The sequence below is a fragment of the Stegostoma tigrinum genome, chromosome 22, assembly GCF_030684315.1.
Source record: "Stegostoma tigrinum isolate sSteTig4 chromosome 22, sSteTig4.hap1, whole genome shotgun sequence".
Taxonomy (NCBI): Eukaryota; Metazoa; Chordata; class Chondrichthyes; order Orectolobiformes; family Stegostomatidae; genus Stegostoma; species Stegostoma tigrinum.
In genome coordinates, this window is record NC_081375.1 from 2,946,996 (window position 1) to 2,972,666 (window position 25,671).

The 25,671-nt window shown below is 51.6% G+C and overlaps 2 protein-coding genes across 6 annotated transcripts in view; both read left to right on the top strand.

Annotated features, from left to right (window-relative positions):
• Window positions 1–13,339, top strand: part of LOC125463854 (glutamine-rich protein 2-like) — a 136,680-nt gene extending 123,341 nt beyond the window's left edge. The window contains exons 18-21 of one of the 4 annotated variants that reach the window (XR_009447059.1): window positions 2,638–2,722; window positions 5,134–5,238; window positions 11,010–11,192; window positions 11,493–11,603. Coding sequence is in view for 3 of the 4 variants with exons in the window: in XM_059653565.1 (XP_059509548.1) it covers window positions 2,638–2,722; window positions 5,134–5,238; window positions 5,368–5,621 (444 nt within the window). In the remaining variant the exon portion in view is untranslated. Of the gene's footprint in view, window positions 1–2,637; window positions 2,723–5,133; window positions 5,239–5,367; window positions 5,972–11,009; window positions 11,193–11,492 lie in introns of those variants that run through there. The other 3 variants (XM_059653566.1, XM_059653565.1, XM_059653567.1) reach the window with 3 other exon arrangements.
• Window positions 13,340–14,437: 1,098 nt separating this feature from the next.
• The window catches only part of rnf157 (ring finger protein 157), a 72,048-nt gene continuing 60,814 nt past the window's right edge, over window positions 14,438–25,671 (top strand). The window contains exons 1-2 of one of the 2 annotated variants that reach the window (XM_059653569.1): window positions 14,438–14,681; window positions 23,807–23,925. In XM_059653569.1, coding sequence (XP_059509552.1) covers window positions 14,594–14,681; window positions 23,807–23,925 — 207 coding nt within the window. In that variant the 5' untranslated portion in view covers window positions 14,438–14,593. The remainder of the gene's footprint in view (window positions 14,682–23,806; window positions 23,926–25,671) is intronic. The other variant, XM_059653568.1, reaches the window with a different exon arrangement.

Consider the following 25,671-nt stretch of genomic DNA (forward strand, 5'->3'; position numbering starts at 1 on the left):
AGTGCAGGAGGCCCATGATGGACATGTCATCTAGAGATGGGAGGGGGAGTGGAAATGGTTTGCGACTGGGAGGTGCAGTTGTTTGTTGCGAACTGAGCGGAGGTGTTCTGAAAAGCGGTCTCCAAGCCTCCGCTTGGTTTCCCCAATGTAGAGGAAGCCGCACCGGGTACAGTGGATGCAGTATACCACATTGGCAGATGTGCAGGTGAACCTCTGCTTAATGTGGAATGTCATCTTGGGGCCTGGGATAGGGGTGAAGGAGGAGGTGTGGGGGCAAGTGTAGCATTTCCTGCGGTTGCAGGGGAAGGTGCCGAGTGTGGTGGGGTTGGAGGGCAGTGCGGAGCGAACAAGGGAGTCACGGAGAGAGTGGTCTCTCCGGAAAGCAGACAGGGGTGGGGATGGAAAAATGTCTTGGGTGGTGGGGTCGGATTGTAGATGGCGGAAGTGTCGGAGCATGATGCCTTGTATCCGGAGGTTGGTGGGGTGGTGTGTGAAAACGAGGGGGATCCTCTTTGGGCGGTTGTGGCGGGGGCGGAGTGTGAGGGATGTGTTGCGGGAAATGCGGGAGACGCGGTCGAGGGCGTTCTCGACCACTGTGGGGGGAATGTTGCGGTCCTTCCCAAAACCCACAAACCTGCCTGCCCTGGTCGACCCATTGTCTGAGCCTGTTCCTGCCCCACTGAGCTCATCTCCACCTATTTTCTCCCCTTTGGTCCAGGAACTCCCTACCTACGTCCGTGACACCACCCACACCCTCCACCTCCTCCAGAACTTCCAATTCCCTGGCCCGTAACACCTCATTTTTACCATGGATGTCCAGTCCCTATACACCTGTATTCCTCATGCAGATGGCCTCCAGGCCCTCCGCTTCTTACTGTCCCACAGGCCCAACCAGTGCCCCTCCACCGACACACTCATCCGCCGAGCCAAACTCGTCCTCACCCTCAACAACTTCTCTTTCGATTCCTCCCACTTCCTATAGACAAAGGGGGTGGCCATGGGCACCCGCATGGGCCCCAGCTATGCCTGCTTCTTTGTAGGTTACGTGGAACAGTCCCTCTTCCGCACCTACACAGGCCCCAAACCCCACCTCTTCCTCCGTTACATTGATGACTGTATCGGCGTCGCCTCTTGATCTGCTCCCAGGATGAGGCATTCCACTCCCGCACATCCCAGATGTCCAAGTTCTTCAAGGACCGCAGCTTTCCCATCCCCAACTCCCCCGTCCCAACTTTCCTGGATTGAATTCCATTTGTCACTGATCAGCCCATCTGACCAGCACCTCTGTATCTTCCTGCAGCTCACTATTCACCCCACCCGCATCCCCCCCCACACACATATTCTGTGTCTCTCTCACACACACACACACACACACACACACACACACACACACACACGCACACTCTCTCACACACACACACACTCTCTCACACACACACACACTCTCACTGACACACACACACACACACACACACTCACACTCACACACTCAAACACTCACACTCACACACTCACTCACACACACACACACACACACACACACACACACACACACACACACACACACGCAGTGTGTGACAATAAACCCAGTGTTATAGGAGATATACTATCACTGGATCATTGCAGACAAACACAGAGAATGATGGAGACACTCAGCAGGACTGGCAGCCTCCACGGAGAGAAAAACAGGCGTAACATTTTGTGCATCCGGTGCTCTGTGTATCCGGTGCTCCGTGCGTCCGGTGCTGCGTGCATCCGATGCTCCGTGTATCCAATGCTCTGTGTATCCGGTGCTCCATGTATCCGGTGCTCCATGTATCCAGTGCTCCGTCTATCCGGTGCTCCATGTACCTGGTGCTTCGTGTATCCAGTGCTCCATGTATCCGGTGGTCCATGTATCTGATGCTTCGCGTATCCGGTGCTCCATGTATCCGGTGCTCCATGTGTCCGGTGCTCCGTGTGTCCGGTGCTCTGGGTATCCGGTGCTCTGTGTACCCGATGCTTCGTGTATCCGGTGCTCCATGCGTCCGGTGCTCCGTGCGTCCGGTGCTCCGTGCGTCTGGTGCTCCGTGTATCCGGTGCTCCGTGCGTCCGGTGCTCCGTGCGTCCGGTGCTCCGTGCATCCGGTGCTCCGTGTATCCGATGCTCTGTGTATCCGGTGCTCCGTGTATGCGGTGCTCTGTGTATCCGGTTCTCCGTGTATCCGGTGCTCCGTGTATTCGGTGTCACTGTAGGTGTATTCAGTCTCAGTCTGACCATCTGAGATCCTGATCAACCCTCCATATGGAGCCTGTGCTAACGTCTGATTGTCCAATGAGATGTGATTTAAAAAACTGCCCCATGACTACACATGGGGCCAACGGGGCCCTGTCTCCTGCTGTAATGGGTGGACAGTCTTCGTCACTGACATTATGGGCTCTTGGCATGCAGTGGTGTCTCTAGCTCTGGACCAGGAGACCCACCTGCTCCAGAGGTTGAAACTATCGCTAAAGGGATAACAGTGTGATCATTGGCACTCACAGGCTCAGAGCTCAGTGAATTTGGGAGAGTTAGGGGCAGGGGAGGTGGGGATGGGGGGATTGGGAGAGTTGGGGAGCAGCAAATAGTTGCTAATGTCTATTCCTTCTCGACCTGCAGGCAGAGTCGGTTATGGCGAGCGTGGACTCCTATCCGCCCAAGGCAAGGAGCAGCCGTAAACTACCATCCCTAACAGCCAAAGATGGTATGGAACACCAGAGCTCTGCCTTCAGACACTATTCAGCCGGGAACATGTCACTGGTTTTTCACATCGCACTGATCCAGCTCGGAATGCAGCATTTCTTGGTGAAACTTTGGAATTCTGATATTTTTAAACCCTTCTGATTTGCGGATATTTCTGGGGCTGTTTCCCCCTTTCTGTGTAAGTTATAGTCACAGTATTCACAACAGCTCAGCCACGTCCACTCCCCCATCAAAACCTCCCTCATCAATCTAGAACCTTCCTTCATCAGGCTCTGGCATCTTCAGAGGGAGACAGTTATTGACACCTCAGGCTGAGACTGTTCAGCCCATTGAGTACCTCTTATCACTCGGGGAATTATCCAGCCAGGCCCTACTCAGTCCTCATCTGCCCCACCCCAACTCCCCCGCCCCCAACTCTCCCAATCCCCCCATCCCGGACTCCCCCGTCCCAACTCTCCCAATCCCCCATCCCCAACTTCCCCACCCCCAACTCTCCCAATCCCCCCATCCCGGACTCCCCCGTCCCAACTCTCCCAATCCCCCATCCCCAACTTCCCCACCCCCAACTCTCCCAATCCCCCCATCCCGGACTCCCCCGTCCCAACTCTCCCAATCCCCCATCCCCAACTCCCCCGCCCCCAACTCTCCCAATCCCCCACTCCCTGACTCCCCCGCCCCCAACTCTCCCAATCCCCCACTCCCTGACTCCCCCGCCCCCAACTCTCCCAATCCCCCATCCCCAACTCCCCTGTCCCAACTCTCCCAATCCCCCACTCCCTGACTCCCCAGCCCCCAACTCTCCCAACACCCCATCCCCAACTCCCCCACCCCCAACTCTCCCAATCCCCCCATCCCCGACTCCCCCGCCCCCAACTCTCCCAATCCCCCCATCCCGGACTCTCCCGTCCCAACTCTCCCAATCCCCCATCCCCAACTCCCCCACCCCCAACTCTCCCAATCCCCCACTCCCCAACTCCCCCGTCCCAACTCTTCCAATTCCCCCATCCCCACTCCCCTGCCCCCAACTCTCCCAATCCCCCACTGCCCGGCTCCCCCTCCCCTGCCCCCAACTCTCATATGTTGAAAGATTGGAGCAACTGGGTTTGCATACACTTGACTTTAGCAGGATGAGAGGGGATCAGTCTGAGACGTATAAGATTATGAAGGGATTGAACACTCTGGAGGCAGGAAGCATGTTTCCGCTGATGGGTGAGTCCAGAACCAGAGGACACAGTTTAAAAATAAGGGGTAGGCCATTTAGAACAGAGTTGAGGAGAAACTTCTTCACCCAGAGAGTGGTGGATGTGTGGAATGCTCTGCCCTAGAAGGCAGTGGAGGCCAACTCTCTGGATACTTTCAAGAAAAACTTGGATAGAGCTCTTAAAGATAGTGGAATCAAGAGTTATGAGGATAAGGCAGGAACAGGATACTGATCGTGGATGATCAGCCATGATCACTATGAATGGTGGTGCTGGTTCGAAGGGCTGAATGGCCTACTCCTGCACCTATTGTCTATTGTCTCCCAATTCCCCATTCCCCCCTCCCCAACTCCTCCCTCCCCCAGCCCCTAACTCTCCCAATTCCCCACTCCCCCACCAACTCCCCCGTAGCTAACTCTACCAATCCCCCACTCCCCCCCTCCCCAACTTCCCCGGCCCCTAAATCTCCCAACCCCCCACTCCCACCCCATCCCCAACTCCCCCATCCCTAACTCTCCCAATCTCCCACTCCCTCCCCATCCCTCACTCTCCCAATCCCCCACTCCCGAACTCCCCATCCCTCACTCTCCCAATCTCCCTCTCCCCAACTCCCCCATCCCTAACTCTCCCAATCCCCCACTTTCCCCCATCCCCAATTCTCCCTGTCCCTAACACTCCCAATTTCCCATTCCCGCCCTCCCCAACTCCTCCCTCCCCCCATCGCCTAACTCTCCCAAATCCCCCACTACCCCCTTCCCCAACTGCCCCGTCCCTAACTCTCCCAATCCCCCACTCTCCCCCATCCCCAATTCCCCCATCCCTAACTCTCCCAATTATCCATTCCCCCTCCCGTCCCCAATTCCTCCCTCCCCGTCCCCAACTCTCCCAATCCCCCATTCCCTCCATCTCCAACTCCCCCGTCCCTAACTCTCCCAATTCCCAACTCTCCCAATCGCCAACTCCCCCTGTCCCTGTCTCCTCCCCCCGCTAACCCAGTTTCCCCTGGTCCTGTCTAATCCAGCCCCAACTCCCCCATGCCTCTTACTCCACCCTATCCCCAATTCCACCACCCCTTCCTGACTCCCCTGTTCCCTGTCTCCCTGACTCCATATCTTGGTTCAACCCCACCCCTGCAGCCCCACTCCTGATCTTTACCTCGCTGTTACCGATGGGTCTGATCATTGCCGTTCTCACAAGCTCTTTCCTCTTACAGTGAACAAGTGTAAACCAGCCAGGTGTCCCTCTCGGAAAAGCTCATCTGCCAGACTCACCTGCAATCCCCTGTGCTGTCCTCACCTCCCATCTCTCAAACCACCAGGTTAGTACATTCACATCTCAGCTGCCACAACTCCACATTGCACACTTATCCACACAGACTCACACTTCATCACTCACAGAGCTCAGCCACAGGGAACTCTGACAATGGCATACTCATTCTCATCCACAGCATGCTCACCCACACAGTGCTGCTCAACGAAATTTTGGGTCAATGCTGAGGGAGTGCCTCACTGTCGGAGGATCGGTGCTGAGGGAGTGCCGCACTGTCGGAGGATCAGTGCTGAGGAGGGGGGCACTGTCGGACGGTCAGTGCTGAGGGAGTGCCGCACTGTCGGAATGTCAGTGCTGAGGGAGCGCCGCACTGTCAGAGCGTCAGCGCTGAGGCCGTGCCGTACTGTCAGATGGTCAGTGCTGAGGGACTAGGCACTGTCGGAGGGTCAGTACTGAGGGAGCGGGCACTGTCAGAGGGTCAGTGCTGAGGGAGTGCCGCACTGTTGGACGGTCAGTGCTGAGGGAGTGCCGCTCTGTCTGAGGGTCAGCGCTGAGGGAGCGCCGCACTGTTGGAGGGTCAGTGCTGAGGGAATGCCGTAATGTCAGAGGGTCAGTGCTGAGGGAGTGCCGCACTGTCAGAGGGTCAGCGCTGAGGGAGCGCCGCACTGTTGGAGGGTCAGTGCTGAGGGAGCGCAGCAATGTCGGAGGATCACTGCTGAGGGAGGGGGCCCTGTAGGATGGTCAGTGCTGAGGGAGTGGGCACTGTTGAAGGGTCAGTGCTGAGGGAGTGGGCACTGTCGGATGGTCAGCGCTGAGGATGTGGGCACTGTTGGAGGGTCAGTGCTGAGGGAGTGGGCACTGTCAGAGGGTCAGTGCTGAGGGAGTGGGCACTGTTGGAGGGTCAGTGCTGAGGTAGTGGGCACTGTTGGAGGGTCAGTGCTGAGGGAGTGGGCACTGTCGGATGGTCAGCGCTGAGGATGTGGGCACTGTTGGAGGGTCAGTGCTGAGGGAGTGGGCACTGTCAGAGGGTCAGTGCTGAGGGAGTGGGCACTGTTGGAGGGTCAGTGCTGAAGGAGTGGGCACTGTCGGAGGGTCAGTGCTGAGGGAGTGCCGCACTGTTGGATGGTCAGTGCTGAGGATGTGGGCACTGTCAGAGGGTCAGTGCTGAGGGAGTGCTGCACTGTCAGAGGGTCAGCGCTGAGGATGTGGGCACTGCCGGAGGGTCTGTGCTGAGGGAGTGCCGGTCTGTCTGAGGGTCAGTGCTCAGGGAATGCCGCTATGTCGGAGGGTCAGTGCTGAGGGAGCGCCGCAATGTCAAAGGGTCAGTGCTGAGGGAGCGGGCACTGTCAGAGGGTCAGTGCTGAGGGAGCACCGCAATGTCAGAGGGTCAGTGCTGAGGGAGCACCGCACTGTCGGAGGGTCAGTGCTGAGGGAGCGCCGCACTGTCGGAGGGTCAGTGCTGAGGGAGCGCCGCACTGTCAGAGGGTCAGTGCTGAGGTACCACCGCACTGTCAGAGGGTCAGTGCTGAGGGAGTGCCGCACTGTCGGAGGGTCAGTGCTGATGGAGCGCAGTACTGTCGGAGGGTCAGTGCCGAAGGAGTGCCGCACTGTCGGAGGGGTCAGTGCTGAGGGAGCGCCGCACTGTCAGAGTGTCAGTGCTGAGGGAGTGGGCACTGTCGGAGGGTCAGTGCTGAGGGAGTGGGCACTGTTGGGTGGTCAGCGCTGAGGATGTAGGCATTGTCGGAGGGTCAGTGCTGAGGGAGCGCCGCACTGTTGGAGGGTCAGTGCTAAGGGAGTGCCGCACTGTCGGATGGTTAGTGCTGAGGGAGTGCCGCACTGTTGGAGGGTCAGTGCTAAGGGAGTGCCGCACTGTCGGATGGTTAGTGCTGAGGGAGTGCCGCACTGTCGGAGGGTCAGCGCTGAGGATGTGGGCACTGTTGGAGGGTCAGTGCTGAGGGAGCGCCGCACTGTCGGACGGTCAGTGCTGAGGGAGCGCCGCGCAGTCAGAGGGTCAGTGCTGTGGGAGAGCTGCACTGTCGGAGGGTCAGCGCTGAGGATGTGGGCACTGTCGGAGAGCCAATGCTGAGGGAATGCCACACTGTCGGAGGATCAGTACTGAGGGAGCACCGCACTGTCGGAGGGTCAGCGTAAAGGGAGCCCTGCACTGTCTGAGGGTCAGTGCTGAGGGAGCGGGCACTGTCGGAGGTTCACTGCTGAGGGAACGCTGCACTGTCGGAGGGTCCGTGCTGAGGGAGCGTCGCACTGTCGGAGGTTCAGTGCTGAGAGACCGCTGCACTGTCAGAGGGTCAGTGCTGAGGGAGCGGGCACTGTCAGAGGGTCAGTGCTGAGGGAGCGGGCACTGTCAGAGGGTCAGTGCTGAGGGAGCGTCGCACTGTCGGAGTGTCAGCGCTGAAGCAGTGCTGTACTGTCGGAGGGTCAGTGCTGAGGGAGGGCCGCACTGTCGGAGGGTCAGTGCTGAGGGAGTGGGCACTGTCGGAGGGCCAGTACTGAGGGAGCGGGCTCTTTCAGAGGGTCAGTGCTCAGGGAGTGCTGCACTGTCGGAGGGTCAGTGCTGAGGTACCACCGCACTGTCAGAGGGTCAGTGCTGAGGGAGTGCCGCACTGTCGGAGGGTCAGTGCTGATGGAGCGCAGTACTGTCGGAGGGTCAGTGCCGAAGGAGTGCCGCACTGTCGGAGGGGTCAGTGCTGAGGGAGCGCCGCACTGTCAGAGTGTCAGTGCTGAGGGAGTGGGCACTGTCGGAGGGTCAGTGCTGAGGGAGTGGGCACTGTTGGATGGTCAGCGCTGAGGATGTAGGCATTGTCGGAGGGTCAGTGCTGAGGGAGCGCCGCACTGTTGGAGGGTCAGTGCTAAGGGAGTGCCGCACTGTCGGATGGTTAGTGCTGAGGGAGTGCCGCACTGTCGGAGGGTCAGCGCTGAGGATGTGGGCACTGTTGGAGGGTCAGTGCTGAGGGAGCGCCGCACTGTCGGACGGTCAGTGCTGAGGGAGCGCCGCGCAGTCAGAGGGTCAGTGCTGTGGGAGAGCTGCACTGTCGGAGGGTCAGCGCTGAGGATGTGGGCACTGTCGGAGAGCCAATGCTGAGGGAATGCCACACTGTCGGAGGATCAGTACTGAGGGAGCACCGCACTGTCGGAGGGTCAGCGTAAAGGGAGCCCTGCACTGTCTGAGGGTCAGTGCTGAGGGAGCGGGCACTGTCGGAGGTTCACTGCTGAGGGAACGCTGCACTGTCGGAGGGTCCGTGCTGAGGGAGCGTCGCACTGTCGGAGGTTCAGTGCTGAGAGACCGCTGCACTGTCAGAGGGTCAGTGCTGAGGGAGCGGGCACTGTCAGAGGGTCAGTGCTGAGGGAGCGTCGCACTGTCGGAGCGTCAGCGCTGAAGCAGTGCCGTACTGTCGGAGGGTCAGTGCTGAGGGAGGGCCGCACTGTCGGAGGGTCAGTGCTGAGGGAGTGCCGCTCTGTCGGAGGGTCAGTGCTGAGGGAGTGGGCACTGTCGGAGGGCCAGTACTGAGGGAGCGGGCTCTTTCAGAGGGTCAGTGCTCAGGGAGTGCTGCACTGTCGGAGGGCCAGTACTGAGGGAGCGGGCTCTTTCAGAGGGTCAGTGCTGAGGGAGCGCCGCACTGTCAGAGGGTCAGTGCTCAGGGAGTGCTGCACTGTCGGAGGGTCAGTGCTGAGAAATTGGGCACTGTCGGAGCGTCAGTGGATACTGTCACTGTCAGAGGATACAGTGCTGAGGGAGTTGCTGTGGGAGTCCTCAACGCTGACGTCAGACCCAGTGAAGTCTCATGGCATCAGGTTAAGTGTGGGCAAAGGCACCTTCCACAGATTGCGAGGTACTGTCCTCCCTCAGCTCATGCTCTGTTCTCCTCCATGTGGAACAGTATTTGGATGAAGGCTGGTGAGGGCACAGAATGTTCTCTGGGTCAGAGCATCAGGCAAACTTGAAAATTTTGGAGGGGGGGGCGCGGGTTTGTGGTCAGCCTGGTGAAGCCACCAAACAGGACTACCTGCCAAACAGCAAAAGCAGCAAGTGATAGACAGAGCTAAGTGATCCCACAACCAATGGATCAGATCTAAGCTCTGCAGGTCCTGCCACACCCAGTGGTGAATGGTGGGGGACAATTAAACAAATCACTGGAGGAGGGGGCTCCACAAATATCCCCATCCTCAGTGATGGAAGAGCCCAGCACCTCAGTGCAAAGAGATAAGGCTGAAGCATTCACAGCAACTTCAGCCAGAAGAGCCGAGTGGATGATCCATCTCGGCCTCCTCCAGTGATCCCCAGCATCACAGATACCATCTTCAGCCAATTCGATTCACTCCACGTGACATCAAGAAACAGTTGGAGACACTGGATACTGCAAAGGCTATGGGCCCTGACAACATCCCAGCAATAGTTACTGAAGGCTGGTGTTCCAGAACTTGCCGCTCCCCTAACCCAGCTGTTCCAGTACAGTTACACGCTGGTATCTACCCGACAATGTGGAAACTTGCCCCAGTATGTCCTGTACACAAAAAGCAGGGCAAATCCAACCCGGCTAATTACCCCCCATCAGTCTCCTCTCGACCATCAGTAAAGTGATGGAAGGTGTCAGTAACAGGGCTATCGAGCAGCACCTGCTCAGCAATGACCTGCTCAGTGACGCCCAGTTTGGGTTCCACCAGGGCCCCTCAGCTCCTGACCTCATTACAGCCTCGGTTCAAACATGGACAATAGAGCTGAATTCCAGAGGTGAGGTGAGAGTGACAGTCCTTGACATCAAGGCTGCATTCGACCGAGTGTGGCATCAAGGATCCCTGGCAAAACTGGAATCAGTGGGTATCAGGGGGCAAACGCTCCAGTGGCTGTGACATTCCTGACACATAGGAAGATGGTTGTGGTTTTTGGAGGTCAAACGTCTCAGTTCCAGGACATCTCTGCAGGAGTTCCTCAGGGGACTGTCCTCGGCCCAACCATCTTCAGCTGCTTCATCAATGACCTTCCCTCCACCATAAGGTCAGAAGTGGGGATGTTCGCCGATGATTGCACAAAGTTCAGCACCATTCGTGACTCCTCAGATACTGAATCAGTCCGTGTTCAAATGCAACAAGATCTGGACAATATCCAGGCTTGGGCTGACAAATGGCAAGTGACATTCTTGCCACACAAATCCCAGGCTATGACCATCACCAATAAGAGACAGTCTAATCGTTGTCCCCTGATTTTCAACGGTGTTACTATCACTGAATCCCCCACCAATAAGAGACAGTCTAATCGTTGTCCCCTGACTTTCAATGGTGTTACCATCACTGAATCCCCCACTATCGATATCCTGGGGCTTACCATTGATCACAGACTGAACTGGACCAGCCATTTCAATACAGTGACCACAGGAGCAAGTCCGAGGCTAGGAAATACTGCGGTGAGTAACTCACTCCTGATTCCCAAAAGCTTGTTCATCATCCGCAAGACAAGTCAGGAGTTTGGGAGCGCATGTTTTCCATGTTGCTGTCAGACGCAGTGCTCTTCCTTGTTTGAGTAATTGATTTTCTGTCTTTCTTACAAGCTTCCTGAAATGTAGTTTCCTTTCAATGAATTTAATAAAACAGTGGCTGTTCTATAATCATGATATTTATTTCAGATTCCAAACGTATCCAGCTTTCATTTTTAAATGTTTCCTTTTATGTTACATTTCGTTATTTATTAGATTAATGTTGATTTCTCCATTGACGGGTTGTTCTGATGGGCTGGTTAGATTTATTGCCAGTGATGAGCTTTTAGTGACATTGTAACAGAGTAATCATAAGGAATGTTATCTGCTGTAGTACATCCCTACCCTTCAGAAGGTGGTGGTGAGCTGCAATCTTGAACCATTGCAGTCCATATGCTGTAGGTAGGCCCACAATGTCCTTAGGGAGAGATTTCCAGATTTTGACCCAGTGTCAGAGAAGGAGCAGCGATATATTTCCAAGTCAGGATGGTGAACGTTGGAGGGAAATGTGAAAATGGTGAGTTTTCCTTGAATCCTTTGCTCTAGTTCTTTGAAATGGTGGTTTTGGAAGGAGCTTTGGTGGGGTGCTGCAGTGTATCTTGTAGGGCATCAGTGGTAGAGGGAGTGGATGTTTCTAACAGTGGATGGGATATCAGGTGAGCATTGTGACCATTGGTCATTCTGTCCGGGTAGCTGTGACAGGGCAGCCACTATGGTGGGTTTAGTGGGCACAGTCTTTCAGTGACCCCTCCTTAGTACAAGACACAGCACACAGTAACTGGAGGACAATCTAACCACCTCTCATGTCCCCTTTCAGGTTCAGTAATGCCAAAGGAAATGTTCTCAGAGCCTGACTGTCAGTTCCTGACCGAGCCATCACTGCCATCTCCTTGCAGTGAGAGTGAAACGTCATCGGAGCAGCCCTCACTGTCTAACCCTTCAACCGAGCAGCCTCTGGACGTACCTGTACCCACAGGAGCAGAGCCACAGGCACCTGTCAAGTCTCTAAATATTTAAACCACTTTAATATATATGGAAAAGTTTTGTTAAAGATTCAGTTGTGTCTCTTTGGCTCTTGGCTTCTGAGGAAGGTGAGAGGTGCTCCTGGGAATATTAAAGTGAGCGAGATTTGTTTGTAAAGGAACATGTTCTGAAAACATCTGGTCGTTATGGCTGTGAATAAACAGGAAACTTTTGCCCGAGTTGGCTCCTTCCCATCGTGCTTTCTGATATCAGTGAAGGAAATCGCACATTTCCATGTAGCCTTGGGGTACAATAGCCACTTGGCATTGACCCTGATTCCCATCATTTCCCTGTTACCGATACAACAGTGACAGCGCTCAGGCCCGAACACACGGTCTCTCTGTTCTGACAGGTCCCCTCCAGACCACTCATCATCCTTGGAAATATATCTCAGTTTCTTCACTGTCCCCAGGTCACAATCCTGGAATTCCCTCCGTCAGGGCATTGTGGGTCTATCTACAGCATATGGACTGCAGCAGTTCAGGGAGAGCTCTCCACGATCCACCTTCTCCACAATAACCAGATCAGGCAGCAGCACCATTCTGCATGTGGTCCTGAATAATGTAGTTTGTTAGAAAGTAAATAAACCAAACCGTAAATACCTGCCAGGATGGTTTAGGTTTGAATGAATTTCATTGTGAGTTAGAATATGTCAGCTCCCTGAGTTGTGTGCCCCAATCAGAGGTAGCTGACTGCAGAATGAGTCCATCCCAGCTCTGCACTGAGATTGTTGCTAGGAGCTGCGGATATGAGTTAGACAGTCTTGAGAGTGAGGGGTGGGGGTATGGAAACAAGGAGACAAATCGGTGGGGGTGGGGAGGGTCATCAGGACAGCGTCAAAGTTGGAGCAGGATGAGAATAACAGGACAGTTTGAAGGGGGTCAGAGTGGAGTGAGGGGTGACAGAGGAGAGTTTTATGGGGAGGAGGCTGTGGGCTGAAGCAGGGTGTGGATGAGAGTATTCAGAGTTTCTGTGGTGAACCCGTGTCTGGGTTTAGACATTAGTTGGTTGGGGACTGGGTTTAGTGGAGTTTCCAGGGTACAGGACCGAATCAGTAATGAGCCCCTCAGCGTGTACAAACAGTGTGGCCCCCTGGGAAATTCAAATCAAAACTTATTGAAAATGAACAAACGTGTAAATGCAGATCCAAACATTGTGTCCTGTTAGAGGAATGTTTTCAAAGACTTTTTGCCTTTAGTTTTGAAGGATAATGATAGGTGGGAGAACTGATGGTGGGTATAAACTTTTAATCCAATGTTGACACGGTCACCAAGGCAACAAGGTAGCCTGTTCCCCCAATGTTGGCAATGAGTGACCAAATTCCTCCCAATTGCCATACGCATCCTCACCACTGCTCCCTGTCCCAGCCCTGTCCCCACACCGCAGCCCAGCTCACCCCTCCCCTTCTGTGATAGTGACCAAATGACCAGCTGTCCTGGGACTGTTAGTGAGCAAATCCTCCAGCATGCCTCCTCAGTCTGCTTGTGCCTGTCCTGATTCTGTCAAAAATCATTTTTGTTTGCAATTGTATGAATTGTCTTGCTGAGACCTGATTTGTTCTACTCACTGTATTAAAATGTCAAACCGCTGATTCCACACTTTGCTCATCTGAATAAATGCCATTTGAAAAAGGAAGTTTAATTTTGAGATGGACTGCAGTATTTGAGGGTTGTTTGGTGTTTAATTGTTCTGTACTCCCACATGAGGACGATGAAGACCCTGGATGATAATCCTGCACTGTGATGTCTGGTTTATCACCAGTTAGAATAATTAAACTGGGAATGTCAGAGGTGGTGATCAGCAGATTGAAGAATGAAGAAACCCATGGCACAGAACAGTGACAATGCCTCAGAGCCAGGTGGTTTAGAAGAAGTGAGAACATTGTCAAAGTTCTCTCCGTTCAGAAACAGTTTAATAAAAGGGACAATTGTAGAAATCACTCAATTGTTTAAGAAAACAGAGTGGGATCCCAGAGAATTACAGACCATTTATTCCAATGTTTGTGCTTGGAGAATGATACAGGTATGGGATGGTCAAGAAGCTTGAAAATATTCAGCTGATCTGAGAGTGTGGGGGATGCAAGCTCTCTTGATTGAGGGCCAGTGGGGGGTCAGCAAGGGTCAGTGATGGTCACTGATGCTCAGTGCAGGTTATCGATGGTCAGTAGTGGTCTGCGAAAGGTCATTAGGGGGTTCAGTGAGGATGGGCGACGGCTCAGTGATGATCAGTCGGGGTCACTGATGGTCAATGGGGCTCAATGATGGGGTCAGTGATGGTCAATGGGGCTCAATGATGGGTCAGTGAGGTGTCAGTCATGGTCAATGGGGCTCAATGATGGGTCAGTGAGGGGTCAGCAATGGTCAATGGGGCTCAATGATGGGTCAGTGAGGGGTCAGTGATAGTCAATGGGGCTCAGTGATGGGTCAGTGAGGCTCAATGAGGGAATCAGTGAAGGATCAGTGCTGGCTTAATGAGGGGTCAGTGAGACTTAGTTGAGTGGTCATTGATAGTCAATGATGGGTCAGTCAGGGGTCAGTGATGGGTTATTGAGGGCCAATGATAAGTTTGTGAGGAGTCAATGAGGGGTCAGTGATTGGTCAGTGAGGCGTCAGTAATGGTCAGTGAGGGTCAGTGATTGGTCAGTGAGGGGTCGGGGTCGGTAGATTCCCCCTGGCCCAGGCCGTTCCGATTCCCGGTTGTTGCTGTAACTTTCCGGAATATCGTGGACCCAAAGCCCCGTTTCCCGGTGACTGCTGGCGCGGGAGCGCGCCTTTAATCTGGAGGCGGGGACGCGCCGCGGCCGGTGTCGGGGACGCGCTTTGCGGATTCCGGCCTGAAAACCGAGGGATCCCGATCCTAGCGGATCCCGGGCGGGCGCTGCAGGATCGAGTGGGAATGGGGGCTTTAAACAGCCGCCAGGAAGCGGGACTCGAGGATCTGGAGATCCCCCCGGGATCGGTTTATAGATACCCCCCAAAAACCGGTAAGAGGCGGATCACCGGGGACAGGAATCACGGGGCACAGGGATCACCGGGGACAGGGATCACAGGGGACAGGGATCATCAGGGACAGGGATCATGGGGGACAGGGATCACTGGGGACAGGGATCACCAGGGACAGGGATCACCGGGAACAGGGATCACCGGGGTCAGGGATCATGGGGGACAGGGGTCACCGGGGAACAGGGATCATGGGCGACAGGGATCACCAGGGAACAGGGATCACTGGGACAGGGATCACCGGGAACAGGGATCACCAGGACAGGGATCACGGGGGACAGGGATCATGCGGGACAGGGATCACCGGGCAACAGGGATCACTGGGGACAGGAATCACCGGGGGACAGGGATGACTGGGACAGGGATCACTGGGACAGGGAGCACCGGGGGACAGGGATCACCAGGGACAGGGATCACCGGGGACAGGGAATATTGGGACAGAGGACCGGGATCACCAGAGACAGGGATCACTGGGGACAGGGATCACCGGGGCAGGGATCACTGGGGACAGGGATCCCTGGGGAGGCGGAGAGGGGAATGGAAATGAAGCCAATGAACTGGGAGGAGATCCGCTGGGATGGTGTGGAATCTGTCCGGGATTGGTGGGTTGATGGGTGTGGGCGGGGTTGGGGCAAAGCTGGTAAAGAGACAACGATCCATTAGTGGGTTCCGGGGTCAGTAGATCCCCGGGGACGATGGGGCTGGATACAGAAGTGTAATTAATGATCACGGGGTCGGAGGGGAACTCCTGATCTGCTGAGTCTTGTGAACTGAAACTCTCAGGAACCGACTGAATAACAGTGTTTCCATCAGTATCCCTACAGTGTGACAAGAGGCCATTCAGCCCATCGGGTCCACACTGACCCTCAACACCATCCACCCAGACCTACACCTTCCTACCTGCTACCGCTGCATTTCCAACGATCAATCCACCCTAACTTGCACATCGAAACCAAAAGGACTGCGGACGCTGTAAATCAGGAACAAAAGCAGAAGCGGCTGGAAAAGCTCAGCAGGTCTGGCAGCTTCTGTGAAGAAAAAAATCAGTTAATGTTTACGATGGGTCACAGGACCCAAACTGTTCACCGTGATTTTTTTTCTTTGCAGATGCTGCCAGACCTGCTGAGCTTTTTCCAATTTCTGTTCCTAACCTGCACAGCTTTAGACTGTGGGAAGAATCTGGAGCACCCGGAAGAAACCCCCGCAGGCACAGGGAGAATGTGTAAACTCCACACAGGCAGTTGCCTGGGGGTGGAATCAAACCCTGGCCCCTGGTGCTGTGAGGCAGCAGTGCTAAACACTGAGCTACAATGTTGCTCCCTTTGGGAATGCCCTTTGGGGATCAGTGACCATAATATGACCAAATTCTTCATCAAAATGGAGAATGACATACTTGATTCTAAGATTAAGGTCCTGAATCTACATAGAGGAAATTACAATGACATGAGACTTGAATTCATTCTGGTAGTTTACAGAACATTACTCAAGGAGGTAGCAGTGGGAATGCAGTGGCAAACATCAAAGAGCATGAGGGTGAGCTACAATAATTGTTCATTTTTATCCGGTGTAAAAGTAGATGGAAAAAGACAACCAGCCACGGGCATACGAGGGAAATTAGAGATTGTCAGCCTCTTCATTGGATCTAAAACTATTAACCAGAAAAAGCAATGGACCCGAGGAGTCAGAGTAGTTTAGAATTCAGCAACGGGGGACAAAAGGATTAATTAAGAAAGGGAAAAATGAAAGGGAATGATTCTATAGGTAAATGAAGAGAAAAAGATTTGTGAGGACAGTTAGAAACAGGAGAATTTATTGTGGGGAACAACAAAAATGGCTGACCAGATAAACCCATTTGGTTCTGTGCTCACACAGGAGGATGCAAATGACAGACAGTAAACATTGAGGAAGACAAAGTTTAGTAAGAGTGAGGAACTGAAGAAACTCAGAATTAGTTTCGAAATGGTGATTCGAAAATGTGTGGTGATGCATTTTGGAAAATCCAATTCAAGAGCGAACTATACAGTAAATGGAAAAGTCCTAGGGAAAATTGATGAACAGGGAGATCTGGGTGTTCAGGTCCATTGTTCCCTGAAGGTGACAACACAGGTCAATAGGGTGGCCAAGAAGGTATATGGCATGCTTTCCTTCATTGGGCGGGGTATTGAGTACAAGAGTTGGCAGGTCATGTTGCAGTTCTATAGGACTTTGGTTCGGCCACATTTGGAGTACTGTGTACAGTTCTGCTCGCCACATTACCAAAAGGATGTGGATGCTTTGGAGAGGGTGCAAAGGAAGTTCACCAGGATGTTGCCTGGAATGGAGGGCACTAGCTATGAAGAGAGGTTGAGTAGATTAGGATTATTTTCATTAGAAAAATGGAGATTGAGGGGGGACCTGACTGAGGTCTACAAAATCATGAGGGGTATAGACAGGGTGGATAAAAGAAAGCTTTTTCCCAGAGTGGGGGACTCAATTACTAGGGGTCATGAGTTCATAGTGAGAGGAGGAAAGTTTAAGGGAGATATGGGTGGAAAGTTCTTTACGCAGAGGGTGGTGGGTGCCTGGAACGCATTGCCAGTGGATGTGGTAGAGGCGGGCACGATGGCGTCATTTAAGATATGTCTGGACAGATACATGAATGTACAGGGAGCAGAGGGACACAGACCCTTGGAAAATAGGCGACAGGTTTAGATAGAGGATCTTGATCGGGACAGGCTTGGAGGGCCGAAGGGCCTGTTCTGTGCTGTAATTTTATTTGTTCTTTTGTTGAAAATTGATGGGATTGAAAGCTGATGAATCCCAGGGAAATGACCAAGGCCTTGATATTCATCATCCCAGAGTACTTAATGAAGTGGCCCTAGAAGTAGTGGATGCGTTGGTGATCAAGTTCCAAGCTGCTGTAGGCTCGGGAGCAGCTCCAGCAGGTGGAGGGTAGGTAATGTTTAAGAAGGGAGACAGAGGGAGCATTGGAAGTTAATAGACCCGCCAGCCTGGCATCATTAGTGGGGAACACGCTAGATACCATTCTAAACTATTTAATAGCAGAGTAGTTGGAAAGCAGTAACAGTCAGGAACAAAAACAGAAGTTGCTGGAAAAGCTCAGCAGGTCTGGCAGCGTCTGTGAAGAAAAACAATCAGGGTCAGTGTTTCGCATCCAGTAATCCTTCGGATTAACTCTGGTTTAATACCGATTTTTTCATCACAGATGCTGGTAGACCTGTTGAGCTTTTCTGGCAACTTCTGTTTTTATTCTTGATTTATATGCAATTCTTTTGGTTTTTATTTAGTATTGGACTGAGCCAACGCGGATTTACAAAAGTAACACCATGCTTCGCAATTCGACAGGAATTCTCTGAGGATGTAACTGATAGAGTTGTTGAGGGGAGCCAGTAGATGTGGTTTATTTGGACTTTCCACAGGCTTTTGACAAAGTCTCCCATAAGATCTGAATGTGTAAGATTAAAGCGCACGGGATTGGAGTAGTGTATTGAGATGGATAGAGAACGGGCTGGCAGACAGGAAGTAAAGTGTGGGAATGAATGGGTCTTTTTCTCGGTGTCAGCCAGTGAATAGCAGGGTACCCCAGGGATCAGTGCTAGCTATTCATGATATGTATTACTGATTTAGGGAACTAAATGTAATATCTCCAAATTTGCAGATGTCGCAAAGCTGAGTACGGGGGTGGGGTGAGCTGTGAGGAGGATGGAGAGATGCTTCAGTATGATTTGGACGGACTGAGTGAATGTGCAAATGCAATACAGACGCAGTATTATATGGATAAATGTGAGGTTATCCACTTTGGGAGCAAACACAGCAAAGCAGTTTATTACTTGACTTTAAATTACAAAAGGGGAGTGAGCAATGAGACTTGGGTATCCTCGTGCACCAGTTACTGAAGGTCAGTGTGCAGGTGCAGCAGGCAGTGAAGAAGGTAAATGGGATGTTGGCCTTCATAGTGAGAGGTTTCGTGTACAGGAGTGATTACACAGGGCCTTGGTGAGACCATACCTGGAATATTGTGTACAGTTTTGACCCCCTTATCTGAGGAAGAATGTTCTTGCTGGAGAGAGTGCAGCAAAGGTTTACCAGACTGATCCCCCAGAAGGCAGGGCTGACATATGAGCAGAGACTGGATCAGTTAGGATTACGTTCACTGGAGTTTAGAAGAATGAGCAGGATTTCATCAAGTCCTGTAAAAGTCTAACAGGACCAGACAGGGTAAATATCACAGGATGTTCCCGATAACCAGGGAGCCCAGTACTGTCAAACGATAAGGGTTAAACCATTTACCACTGAGATAAGGAGAATGTCTTCATCCTGAGAGTGGAGAGCTTGTGGAATTCACTATCAACAAAACTGTCGAGGCCTGCATATTGTATAATTTCAGGAAGGACTTGGATATAGCTCTTGGGGCTATCGGAAGCAAAGGAAATGGGGGAAAGGTGGGAACCGAATATTGAGTTGGATAATCAGCCAACATCAAACTGAATGGCAGAGCAGGCTTGAAGGGCTGAATGGCCTACTCCTGCACCTGTTTTCCATGTTTCAGTGACAGGGAACAGGGACCAGGAATGAATGGAGCAGGATTAAATACATCATAACCAGGAGATCTCTGTGACCAAGAGACCATGAACACTAGCTGAGAGAAATTTGTGTTCTCTCTGGAATTAATACTGACGAATACAGGAGAGGAATTATGTCCCATCACTGTCAGTAAAGAAGTTTTGTTAGATAGGGCTACAAGCAGGTAGGTCCTCTGGCCCTGATGGTTCGCATCCTACCATTCTAAATAAAGTAGCTACAGAGATCGTGGATGTAATTTTCAAAAAATCCCTGGATTGAGGAGGTGTGCCAAGGAAAACAGATCTTGCAACACTGCTGTTGAGAAAGGGAGCGAGGCAAAATGCTGGTATCTATAACCCCATTAGCCTAACATTTGTTGTTGGGAGAGCCTTGGAATCAATTATTAAGGATGCAGTAGAAGAGCACAGGAAAATAATAATCTAATCAAGCAGAATCAGCATGGCTTCATTCAAGGGAAGTCATGTCTTTGGGCTTTGGGTTACAGCACAGCACACTCTTTAATGCAGTGGTTACCAGACCGTATCATGGCAGTTAATGGAGTGGCCTGCACCTCCCCCGAGATGTGAGAGATCAGGGAGATGTTAAATGTCCCTGACAGCGAGGCCTGTAGGAAGTGTGTCCAACTGCAAACCACATGGATCAGTTAGAGCAGTGACTGGACTCACTGAGGAATAAACACGAAGCAGAAAGCTTTATTGTATCTCAGGGGTGTGGTCACCACCAGGAGGGGTGGGCAGGCACGCAGTGCAGGGTTCTGCTGTGACCATTCCCTTCTCAAACAGGGATAATGTATTGGATGATGATGAAGGGTCTAGGCCCGAAACATCAGCTTTTGTGCTCCTGAGATGCTGCTTGGCCTGCTGTGTTCATCCAGCTCCACACTTTATTATCTTGTAATGTATTGGGTACTGTCGGGGGCAAACAACAGCAGGCAGATCAGTACCTCTGTTGTATAGCAGACTTTCTAAGCAAGCTGTAATGGTAGGGGACTCTGTCGTTAGGAAACAGACAGATGTTTCTATGTACATGAGCAAGACTCCAGGATAGTGTGTCCCCTCCCTGGTGCCAGGGTGAAGGACATCTCTGACAGGGACACAATATTCTGATAGTGGGAGGATGAGCAGCCAGAGGTCATGGTCCGTATTTGTCCCAACAACATAGGTGGACCGAGGGATGAGATCCTGCAAAGGGAATTTAGGGATTTAGGTAGGGAGCTGAAAAGCAGGACATCCAGGGTATGATCTCAGGATTACTCTCTGTGCCACATGCCAGTGAGAAAGAGAATGCAGTAAGTAAATGGTTAAAGAGCTGGTGTAGGAGGGAAGGATCCAGATAAATGGATCATTGGGATCTCTTCCAGGGCAGGGGGTACCTGTACAAGAAGGTCAGGTTGTACCTAAACTGGAGGGACACAAGGTTTGTTAGTGACACTGGGTGTGGTGGGGGCTAGGAACCAGAGCAGTAGGTCAGCAAGTGGAGGGATTGAGGGGAAGGCAAAGATTAAGTGAAGTAAGTCTAACAGGAAGAACAGGAGGGCTGGTTCATGAACATGGTGGGACTGGCGATCTTTATTAGATTTATTTTAATGCCACGAGTGTAACAGGTAAGGAAGATGAGCTTAGAGCTTGGATGAGTACATGGAGCATCACAGAAACTTGGTTGAGAGAAGGTCAGGAGTGGTAGTCCGGTTGCAGGGTGTAGCTGTTTCAGGTGAGATGGAGACGGATATAAAAACTGTGGGGGAGAAGCATTACTGATTGAGGAGAATGTCACCGCTGCACTGAGGGAGGACATCTTGGAGGGCCGGTCCAGCAAGGCAGTATGGGTAGTGCTCAGGAAAAAGAACGGTGCAGTCACTATGGTGGGCTCCCAATAGCCAGCAGGAGATAGAGGACAGAGATGGAAGCAGATTATGGAAAGATGTAAAAAGAACAGGGTTGTTGTGGTGGGTAACTTTAACTTTGGGGAGGGGTTTTGGGGGTGGGGATCTATAAAAGGGGGAGGGTAATTGGGGGAAGGATCTGGGGCAGATGTTTTGAGGGTTGAGAGGAGGGAGCTTTGGGAGGATTAAGGGTTTTGGGAAGGGTCTTGTGGGAGGGGATTTGGGGGAGGGCTGAGGGGGATTGGGGGAGGGATTTTGGGGGTTGAGGAGAGAGGGTGTTTGCAGAACACAGGGGTGGCATGGTGGCTCAGTGCTGCCTCACAGTGCCAGGGACCCGGGTTCAATTCCACCCTGTGCCTGCGTGGGCTTCCTCTCGGTGCTCCGGTTTCCTCCCACAGTCCAAAGATGTGCAGGGTTAGGGTAGATTGGCCACGCTAAATTGCCCGTAGTGCCCAGGGATGTGTAGATTAGGTGGGTTATAGGGTGATGGGTCTGGGTGGGATGCTCTGAGGGTCAGTGTGGACTTGTTGGGCTGAAGGGCCTGTTTCCACTCTGTAGGGCATCTATGATAAAGCAACTGTTGTTCGGAAGCTGACAAGTGGAAAGTAACATTCATGCCACACAAATGCCACACTATGACCATCTCCAACAAGAGACAATCTAACCATCACCCCTTGACATTCAACAGTGTTACCATCACTGAATCCCCCACTATCAACATCCTGGGGGTTGCCATTTAACAGAAACTGAAATTGACTCACCACATAAACACAGTGACTACAAGAGGAGGTCAGAGGCTGGGAATACTGTGAACAGTGACTCACCTCCTGACTCCTCAAAGCCTGTCCCACCATCTACAGAGCACAAGTAAGGAGTGTGATGGAATACTCCCCACTTGCCTGGATCAGTGCAGCCCCAACAACACCCAAGAAGCTCAACACCATCCAGGACAAAGCAGCCCATTGTTTGGGACCACATCCACAAACATCCCACTCCCCCCACCACCGACGCTCAGTCGCAGCAGTGTGTACTATCTACAAGATGCTCTGCAGAAATTCACCAAAGATCCTCAGGCAGCACCCCTTCCTCCCACAGAACTCACTGTCCTGACTTGGGAATATATTGCCGTTCCTTCACTTTTGCTGGGTCAGTATCCCGGAATTCCCTCCCTAATGGCATAGTGGGTCAACCCACACCTGGAGGACTGTAGCGGCTCAACAAGGCAGTTCACCACCACCTTCTCAAGGGGCAATTAGGGACGGCCAATAAATACAGGCTCAGCCAATGATACTCACATCCCACAAAGCAGCTCAGCTCTGCAAAGGTGGTGCGTGAACAGGGAAAAAGCAAGACACCCTCATTGGCCATTGGTCTGAAATAGAAAGTGAGATCTTGATAAATTCTCATAAATTAAGTGAATTTCTCATTGATGAACCTGAATTACTGAAAGTGGTAGACTGATTGTACAGTGTCTTCATTTTGATGGAACCCTATTGCAGGCTCTCACTCCCAGGAAAGTCATCACTGTTCAATGTTTCAGGGTTCCCAAAATAGTTAAAATACTTTGATGTGGGAACTTATCAAGTTTCAAGTACTTCAGACAAGAGGAGATTCAAATCCTTGCTTTTCCTGCAGGTTTTGAGGTATTCTCCATTCTGACTCCCCAGATCTTTGAAACTGAAAATGAAGCACAGAGGAGTTGCTAGGTAACCATCATTATAAGGCCTCATAGTTTTTTCCAAAACCTGGATTTTTTGCAGGTTAAGACATTAAACCACATCTTTTATTTCCCTAAAAGCTTTACTAGACTGCTTTCCTAAACTAGGAGGACTTTCTGAAATCAGTGGATGGATTAACACCGAGAGTGAAATGAAGATAAAAACATTTCTAAATGATGTATAAACTGTTTATAAAAGTGTGTTTTTATCATTATAGAAACATTTGACCTTGCACATTTATGAACTCAGTATTTCAGGGACAGAGCGATGGGAGTTTGCACCTTACGGTGTGACTGTAGAAAGGAGTTAGTTCCACAGGAAGTTCTCCTCATGTTTTCAGTGTGCAGTCACTGTCAGGATTTGTGAAGTACTGACTCTAACCTGAGCCTAATGTTAAACCTAACCCTATTGCATGTGCACAAGCTGAGGAGGGTATTGCAAGGAGGGTGTGGAGTTTGTTGGTAGTGAACATCACACTCATGACCAACACACAATGATCTCTCTTGTCTTGGCGTTCAGAGATGACTTACACTGCAAACTGAGAAGTCAGAGATAACGCAGTGTGGGGGCTGGAGGAACACAGCAGGACAGGCAGCGTCAGAGGAGCAGGGAAGTCGCTGTTTCGGGTCTGGACGCTTCTTCAACTTTCCTGTTCCTCTGATGCTGCCTGCCCTGCTGTGTTCCTCCAGCTCCACACTGTGTTATCTCTGACTCCAGCATTGGCAGTTCTTATTATCCCAAACTTAAAACCAAGCCCCTATCACAGGGTTTCTAACAGAGGCTGCCCCTCATGGATCCCGCACACACAAACACTGACCCTTTTCTCGGGAGCATGACACTGAGCGATCAGTTTGTTTCATGGTGTTCGCTCCGTTCCCCCTGTGTGGTGGGGGGGACGGGGGTGGGCACTGTTTTCTTTTTTCAGGAAATTACTTTGCCAGTCACTTCATCATGGGAGGAGAGAGGTTCGACTCGACTCATCCTGAAGGCTACCTGTTTGGAGAGAACAGTGACCTCAATTTTCTGGGACTCCGCCCAGTGCCCGTGAGTGTTGTGCAGTGCACATCTTCTGTACGTCTTTATTATTCTAACACATTCAACCGCCAGAAGCACGTGTTTATCTGAGACTTGGACCAATGGGGACGTGACGTTCGCAATATCCCGTTGTTATTTAAAGTTCCCATTTCACCTGCAGGCTGTAGTGCCAACAGGAACTCCATAGGGAACATGGGCTGTTTCCTCATTGATGATGATTCACTTACAGTTTCTAATTGAGTTCTGGAATGTTCTTCTCTCATTTCTGAACCAGTGTGGAACTGATCCCAATAAATCCAGAAACCACACTCTCCAGGGCACAGGTAATCAGGAGGTTATCATACCCTCAGGGGCCAGAGTTGCAATCCTTCCTTGCTGTGTCCAACATGTTTATCCTTTCCTGAGAAGGATGGAAGAGAGAGATAATCTCAACTCATCGCCTTCCTCTTCCAGGGAGTGTAGCACATTGATTCGGGACTTTGTGATAGTTTCTTACATCAGGAAACAATGAAGGAGGGGCAAATGAAAAGTTGCAGATTGTTGTGAGGAATTACTAAAGGTGGGAATTTTGCTTCAGCTTTACATGAAATGTTGGTGAGTAATCTGGAATAGTTTGTACTCTATTAGTCTCTGTCTTTATGGAAAGATGTCAGTGGGCTGGACACTGTTCAAAGGAGATTTAACAATTTAAATCTGGAATGGTCATTATTTTCTGAGAAAATATTGGGCAGACTGGACCTGTGATATAGGAACCCGCATATTGCAGCATGGTATAGGAAACTATACATTGTAGCATGGTATAGAAACCTCAGGATCCTCCATGTTTCAGTAAAATCACCTTCTAAACTCCAAAGGAAACAAAGCCCCAGTCTGTTTGACCTTGACTCAGAAAATAACAACCTGCCCATTCCAGGTATGAGTCTCTAAATCTTCTTCGAGCAGCATCCTCCACATTGACATCCTTCCGTAAGGAAGCAGAATCTCTAGACTGGGCCTGTTTCCTTTGGATTTTTGAGGTGATCTCACTGAAACATAGAATTCATACAGTGTGGAAATGGGCCCTTTGGCCCAACAGATCCACACCAAACCTCAGAGCATCCCACCCAGACCCATCTCTGAACACTACAGGCAATTTAGTACAGCCAATCCACTTAACCTACACATCCCGGGACACAATGGGCAATTTTAGCGTGGCCAACCCACCTAACCTGCACATCTTTGGACTGTGGGAGGAAACCGGAGCACCCGGAGGAAACCCACACAGTCACGGGGAGAATGTGCAAACTCCACATAGACAGTTGCCCAAGGCTGGAATCGAACCTGGATCCCTGGCGCTGTGAGGCTGCAGTGCTAACCACTGAGCCACCGTGCCGCCCCTCATGGAGGATCCTGTGGGGAATTGACAGGGATTCTGCTGAAAGGATAGTGCCCCCTGTGGGTGAGCTTGGGCATAGTTTAAAAATAAGGGGTGACCCTTTAAAGTACAATAGAGGAGCATTTTTATTTCTATCGGTAGGTTGTGCATTTTTGGAAAAGGTGTTCCTCAGAGTAAAGTCCATGTGTTTTTAAGTTTGTGCATTTTAAAACTGGACTGAAATGAGAAAAAGATCTCTGAAACATGGAGATTTACAAGGATGGCGACATGTGTTAAAAGTAAGGAATTTGAGACCTTTTGTGAACTCTGTTTGTGTCGTGCTGGTTTCCAATATGCAGAGGAACTGGAACCAAGGAATAGTTTACATGTGGAGCTGATTG